The 7,645-nt window shown below is 41.5% G+C and overlaps 1 protein-coding gene across 3 annotated transcripts; it reads right to left on the reverse strand.

Annotated features, from left to right (window-relative positions):
• Positions 1 to 976: 976 nt before the first annotated feature.
• On the reverse strand, positions 977 to 7,385 carry LOC102684748 (G-protein coupled receptor 87-like). Of its 3 annotated transcripts, none has more exons than XM_015360631.2 (4): positions 7,145 to 7,385; positions 5,415 to 5,560; positions 3,135 to 3,228; positions 977 to 2,634 (listed from the first exon to the last, which is right to left on the reverse strand). In XM_015360631.2, exon 4 carries the CDS (start codon positions 2,630 to 2,632, stop codon positions 1,613 to 1,615), a length of 1,020 nt encoding a protein of 339 aa, XP_015216117.2. In that variant the 5' UTR covers positions 2,633 to 2,634; positions 3,135 to 3,228; positions 5,415 to 5,560; positions 7,145 to 7,385; the 3' UTR covers positions 977 to 1,612. The 3 variants fall into 3 exon arrangements, with proteins under 3 accessions (XP_015216117.2, XP_015216118.2, XP_006637558.2); XM_015360632.2 differs by having other exon boundaries at positions 5,415 to 5,653; XM_006637495.3 differs by lacking the exon at positions 5,415 to 5,560.
• Positions 7,386 to 7,645: the final 260 nt, after the last annotated feature.

Consider the following 7,645-nt stretch of genomic DNA (forward strand, 5'->3'; position numbering starts at 1 on the left):
GCGCGATCTGGGTGATGCTCAAGTGAAAATGGGCCATTCTTCTACCTCTACGGCCACCAGCTGTCTGTGTGTTTCACCTAGGACATCTGTTAGCGACGTTTACAGGGTCATTAGAAAGGCTTACGAAAATAAAGAAATAAAGCATGCCAATGTGCCTTGCAGTCAATACACCATGTGTTTTTTTTTTCCAGAGGGACTTTTTCTACTGATGAGTGCTGGCTTCCCTGGCTGTAATATAGATTTAAGAAAAGACTTCCTTCCTGTGCTATCTCTGCTATGTGCAGGGTGCAGATAAAGTCAGTTTGCCTTCTGAAAGCGCTGCACTGAAACCATGCACTGTGCAGCCCTGAAACCTGGCCCCCATACAAACAGGGCCATGCAGAACATGTTCATTTAGCATAAGCATTTACTCTTGGACCACAGGGAGTGTACTGACTTGTGGCATCACTGTTAGTGTGACAACGCAACCACACAGGACAGGAGGGCCATATAGGGGCTTGTGAATCTGACTTATCATCCGCTGATCTATGCCAGATCTATACCAGCCGTTAATGAAATAAAGCCTGTGCGATGATATAGGTTTATAACCACCTGGACACACACTATTCTCACCTCTATGGTCTGGCAGGCAGAAAAAGGCAGGTTCAGAAAAAGCTTTTAGCCTCAGGAGCTTAATGCTAAATGCAAAATTATTTACCAACTATTATTGATTAACACTAGCTGTTCAATGTTGTATTTGTGCACTGCATGCTGAACAATGTTGTTTACTATTGTACATTGAATATTGTTTTTATTTCTTGTTGTCTTCACCTATCTGTACACAGAGAGAACAAGCACCAATGAGATTTCCAATGTACTTGTTACATTACGTTACACTTGTTACTTGTACTTGTTACAAATACACTTTGCTCTTGAAAAAGAACATTATCGGTATCAAGACGAATTTCTGGGGTACAAAATGTGGTGGACGCTGGTGTTGTTCAAGGATGGTCTGTTTTTACCGTAGGGCTGTTTGAATTGGCCAGCTGCCTTTATAAGCACTTTACAAACACAGAGATACACACGCACACATACATTACATATATATTTTTTTCTTTCAGCTGTGACCCATTTTGCACAGCCAGAAATAGAGCACGAGGTTCGTCTGCTAGTTCTGCAGAAAGCTCTCCCAGCTCTTCTTCGTGTCTGTGGCTTCCTCACTGCTTCAGAGTGCTCCAGTGTGGCTTCAGAGCTCTCTCTGACTTTGGCTCCGAGATCACAGCAATCCACTCTTGTTTACAGACACGACAGAGAGCAGAGAAAATATGGTGCAGCGTCCCTTTGTGAAATATTACTTTAAAGTCACATACATATGTGTCAGACTTTTGTTTTTGGGTTTCCTGCCCGAAACATACAGTGCACTGCCAGTCTATTCTTACTGTATATAACACCAGCGGTTTTACTGCAAAGTAGCTTTTTAACACTTGTATTTGCTCAGTTTCTGCCTACAGCACATTCCACAAGTGCTGGCCTGTTTACTGGGGGGGGGGTTCTGTCCTTGCTAGAAACTCTGAAAGGTTCCTCAAGCAGCCTTCCGCACACGCACTGGGAGATGCGAGAGATCGCGTGGTCCCTACTCTCTGGCGGAGGGGTACTCTCGAAATCTCCGCACCTGAGTCCTCCGGGTGCTCTGCCGGGAATCGTTCAGGGAGGAGTGGTGTCCCAGGTGGAGTTTTCTCCCTAGCTTTCTGGTGAAGGACTTGCACATCAGGAAATAGATCACCGGGTCCAGGCAGACGTTGCAGGCCGACATGAACAGGGTGATTCTTTTGCCGTACATGAGGACGGCGTCCCCGACTTCGCCGAAGTGCTTGTCGATCTGACTCAGGGTGAAGGGGATCCTCCACAGGTGGTAGGGCACAAAGCAAATGGAAAAAACCACCAGGATGATATAAATATTCTGGCTGGGTTTCGTTTCCCTCTTGGCGGTGCACACAAACTGCTGGTTCGACCTGTGGACGTGCTTGTAGATCGATATGTAACTGGCGATGAGAATGACCAAGACCGCTATAAAAATGCAAATGTTAATATAGCTCACAGCTGCGTGCCATTTTAGGCCAAGGTCACTTTTCAGGTAGGTGCAACAGTGGGCGTTTTCGGATGTTGGGGTTTTGTTGGTCAATATGGTGTTTGGCAACGAGAGGAATATCATGCCCAGCCACACGCCCATCGACACAAACTTCGTGAAAGTGAAGTTATACAGTTTAGACTCCCCGAAGGGCTTTACTATCTTGAGATATCTGTCAAGGCTAATGAGGCCCAGGAAGGAGAGGCTGACGTACATGCTGGCGTAGAACACGACCGCCGAATAGCGGCACACGAAGGCCTTCAGCTGCCAGGGCCCCAGGCCGGACTCGCTGGCGATGGTGAAGGGGAAAGTCAGGGTCATGACCAAGTCCGCCACGGCGATGTTCTTCAGATAGAGGATGAAGCTGCTCCGATTCTTGATCTGGAAGAAGATCCAGGCGGCCAGACTGTTGAGAACGAGCCCCCCGATGAAGATGATGGCGTAGAGCGTGGGGAACAGCGCCGCGAACACAACAGACTGGATCGAGCTGGAGTTCCCGCAGGAGCCGTTGGAGCTGGAATCCATGTCTACAAGGGGACGAGAAACAACAGTTCTCAACAAGAGGTCTGGAGCAGCGCGGTCAGTTTTGAGCTCTTCGCCATCACCATCGCCCTTTGCTCACAAGCAGCGTGCCGGGCCTGTGGTTTGGTTGTGGCGGCGCAGAGAGTTGTCCGGGGGGGGGTTGACGGCCGTGCCTGTTCGTTTTCACTGCTCTAACACTCTCTTTTTTTTGGGGGGGATGATGTGAGCTGGGCCTTCAGCAGTGAGAGAGTGGAGTTGAGCAACGGCAAGTCTGGGGGGGGGATGCCAGCCGCCAAGTTCAGTTTGCCTCAGGCGCCCTGACTCAGTCCTGATGTCACTTCCTGAATTTGATGAAAACCCCACACCTTCTCCACCTCTGCGATGACACCTTGGCCCACCCCTCGCTCCGCCGGAGGGCCCCAGCCTCCTCGTCTGACAGCCGGGGGGCCGGCCCTCAGCCGGGAGAGCCGCACCAAATTGACTAAGACTCAACCACTCGACAAACCTTTTTCAGATACATTTCATGTTGGGGTGTTGTTATCCCCCGTGGCTGGCAGCCGCCTTGGCTGGGCGTGGTACACCGCAGTGATCTGTCAGAGCTGTGGAAAGTAGCAGTGGGATATTCTGTCAGATGTGAAACGCATAAACAACTGTTTACATAAACGTGGACAGTGACATCTGCTACTTACAACGATTAGTGAGTCAGCTTGATATGATTGCAAAAATCGTGGAGCCCTACCCCTTACAAACCCTTTTCATCTTTTTCGAACAATGACTACTTCCCATTTTTTTTTTTGTAAAATTAAAACTGTTGCGTTGTGCAAAAATTGTATTGCTGAAGCGAATTATCTTATCTTTTGTGCCCTTCGAACTCCTCTGTCCATAAAAATTAAATCACTATATATATGCCCGGTGCTGACTTGTTTAGAACAGACCAGAATGGTCTGAACTGCCAAGCTAGGAGAATCTTTCACCCTGTTCTAGTTACTACTAAAAATGCCAGTAAAAAATGAACTTAAGAATAACTGCTGATTTATCTGTCAAAGAGCAAAGATCTCAATTCTTGTACCATGCCTGTACAAGTATTTAATTAAAAGAAGGAATGTGTATACAACAATATACATAACCATAATAGAACACGAACAGTTTCACACACACAAGGAAAACGATCATACTGAATCGTCTGGCCTGTCTTAATATTGTGTGATAACGATAATGTATGAATTTGGTAAATGGGCTCCTCTCATTCATAACTTTGTTGGTAATGCTGTTTGTAATTAAATGTTTTAGGGTTTTGTTTATTCGGTCTTTCTTTGCAATCAGATAATCCCACAGGAACCTATTCAATGGCAAAAAAATGTACTGTAGTTCGACTATTTTTTGCACCTTAGACAAAATCCTCTCTGTCTCGGATGATTAAACGCGTGCGTGAGTTAAAAACGAGTTGTTTACAACTCCGGCAGATGCACTAATTCAACATTTGGAAGGTTTGTTTGGAACAGGTCACTGCTGTTGCTTTCTAAATACAATCTCTGTGATTTGTTTCTTCCTGGGCGTAATCTACATGTAATTTGTTTCAATCATTGTCGGTGATTAGGGTCTTTCTTGACCTGGTAAGCTTTTTTTTTTGGCTTAGAAACTCGGGGAAGAAAATGTAAGTTTTGTTCGTTTTCCAGGAGGTACGGACCGATGTGTTAGTAACAGTACTAGGAAAAACTATGTTTTAAAACTATATTTTAAATGCATTGCAGTTGAATGCAGCATTCGTTTTTTCCGCATTGGATTTCTTGAAAATAAAAATAAAAAATCTAAAAAATGTTGGATCTTTTACTGTTGGTCACGAGGCTCAATGCTCTTTCTGCAACGTGGTTTTGTGACCAGTGTCCATGGAGCTACAGCACCAGGGAGAAAGCGGGATTTTCGTTGGCAAAGCGGCGGGATTGTTTGTGGAAGAGCAAGTGATCCTGTACCTTGCTTCTCCTTATTTCACTTTTCTTTATTCCGCAGAACTGCCAGGAATACCTGTGCAATTACCTGTATGCAGTACAACCGGTACGTGACTTACGCACTGACGGTTTAACATCAAACACGCTTTCCTATTAAATCCACGTTATTGTCTGCTTCGGAGGATAGTGATCTCATTTGCAAGGTCTAAAATTCAGAGTTAATGTTTAATGAGTAAGAATATATTCTTGTGCGAGTTTCCTTTATGTTGTAATACTGTACATTTAACTGCAGTGGTTATAAAAGAAGACAGTAGAAAAATAGTTTTACAGCATCAGAAAAAAAGTTTTTAGCTCTCAACAAATATTAGTGTATACAGTACAGAATAACACCGATGTTTTTGATATAAAGATTTCCTATTTTGTAATTCCTAATGCCATAGTTTCATATGTTCCAAATAACTCATTAGTCATTAATCAACTCGTTATTGAAATCACTGCGTAAACCAATGTCAATGTACAGAATAGGAACATTTCTTTATACACAGTACAGAGTGGTGATAAAAAGTAGAGTTATTTTCATCTGAAGTCTATTCTTGTTGCAGATTCTTATTAAACATTAAATAAAAAAACAAAATGCCGTATTTTCTACACAGAATACAGGATGAGCTTTAAACCGTCACGAAGAAAGAGAAAACACTTTTAAAGCTACCTACAGAATAACTGAAAAACCTTGGTTTGCTTACTAATGCAGTTCTGGACTATCTTTTTTTAAGCATACATTGACAAGCAACCTCGCACTGATGCAAATTCAAAGGCAGACACAGAGCATAACAACTTACCTGAAGTTTACAGGAAGTTAATGCACATCCATATTCCTTTTTAAAACAACACATTCATTCCCTTGAATATCCTTCATTTAGCTGCATTTAGAGTATCCCTGTTGAGCGGTCTCTCTTGAATACCATGGAAAATGGCCATTGCTGATCTATAAAAGGCAATTGTTTAGCTGATTATATTGCATCATGACTCATTTCCCTGGCCATCGTTTCTTCTGAAGTCCAGTTTCTTTACCTGTTTCCTGCGAGTGGGAGGGAATTGACAAAATCATGTTTTAACATGAAGTTGTAATCCCAGCTGTGTAAGTAGATACATTCAGCGATTATGAATGTGCAGACAACCTAAGGCACTAGATTTCAGTTTGTGCAATCTTGTCCTGGAATGCATCAAAGTACAGTACATAAAGCTGTAAGAATATGGAATAAATCAATTATTAAAATTAGCTACATGGAGTGAATACCTCTCTTCATCTTAGCTGAAAAATTAAAAAAAAAATTCCTCCTTTTACACTAATCACTTTCTTATATCTTAGGGCATAATTTAATCATTTAAGTTACAAGAAAAAGGGCACCCTATAACACAAAATTACACAGTCAAGCAATGTGAAGTACCAAACCAAAGAATGTATACAGTTTTACAAATAATCTTCCTTGCAGAATCATTTTTATAGGTAGATTATTAAGGTCGTGGTAATATTTACTGGGGATTTGGCCCAGTTAACACGTTCTTGAGCAAAATGTTCCCTGTTCACTGAAAGTGCTTTCAAAACATACTGTAAATGGTATGAATCTAGCAAGAGAAAGCTTGGGCTGGGAAAGAGGAATTGAATTATTTTTGCCATATATGAATAGAAATATGTTCTAGACAAACAAACAAACTCTCAGTGTGGCCTGAAGAGAGAAAGGAAACAGAGATTCACAATGTTCACTACTTAAAGTTTGAACTCCAGTGTCAATAAAAAGAAGACAGCGCTCAGACCTTGCCACGCTGTGTTCGGAGTTATATGATCAGAGCTCTTACGTTCTGAAGTGGTATTACTTCTGATAAGAATTATTTACTTAATTCATAAATTTTGTAATATGTTACATCCGATTCCCTAATACCCCTGGGAGGTACTGTAGTTAAATCGTCATGCCCGACGATTGCTGTTTGCTGTTTTTTAACAGAAGAGAAATAGGTCATTTGTATTAAACAAATGACCTATTTCTCTTCTGTTAAACAACAGCAATACATGATATACACATAAATACACATTAATGATTATCAAGTGCCAGACAATGGTTCTCATTTTCCATGCAGACTAATGTAGACATCCTGAGCTATCCCTAAACATTATGATTTCATGTTTCTTGTGCTAGATAGGTTACGTTCCACTCAAATTGCTGCTATTATTTCAAACACTGCAGATGTACAAAAACAACATGTTTGAGGTCACTATGAGTGTTGTTCTGAACCCTGTGAGTTTTCTCTGAATTGCCCAAATATGACCAAATCAGCAGATTCAAGTAAAATATATGCACTGCTGATAGAAGCCTTTCAAAATTTGACTCAGTGGCTAGTTTTGACCAAAGGAAAAATATAAAACTGATCCAGTGACTGCAGATGTTTTAAATCACTTTAAAGATGACAAAGTTAAGAAATAAAGGTGTATTGCATTAAGAGGTGATTTGTGATCTCATTCAAGTTTGATGGTAAATTATTCCCCACATTATAGTTTAGCTGGATTACTTACTGTACATTTCTTGTTGTTTTCTGCTAAAATGAGTCACATTCTTCATCAGATGTAGAATAATTCAAAAATGTTCTAGCTTTGATTGCTGGCTTCTCTGTACTCATTCTTTGGTGTGAACTGTTGAGAGTGTTTATACATACCCAATACATTTTAAGCAGATGAGAATGTTTGCATAATATTTAAAAAAAAGCACCAGCAATGTAATCTTGAGTCTTAGCAGTGTATGATTAATTTTGAAAACAGTGTTCTCTTCTTGGTCTTGATAGTTTCAAGACAAACGCCCACTAAAACAATAATGTTTGGACTTTAACCTGGACAGTTGAGCTCAGTTCTTCCAACACTCATGGCAAAGTCCACAGAGTTTTAAATCCAACAGAAGTTTTTTTTTTTGCTTTGAATGATGGGCTCATAAAAGGCTTTACAGTTCGCGCAGGGTGAACAAAACAACTGTGCAAAATGTTTTGATATCCCGCTTGTACCATCCAGCTGTGCTTCTGCAGT

Source organism: Lepisosteus oculatus, chromosome 13 (assembly GCF_040954835.1).
Source record: "Lepisosteus oculatus isolate fLepOcu1 chromosome 13, fLepOcu1.hap2, whole genome shotgun sequence".
NCBI classification, from domain to species: domain Eukaryota; kingdom Metazoa; phylum Chordata; class Actinopteri; order Semionotiformes; family Lepisosteidae; genus Lepisosteus; species Lepisosteus oculatus.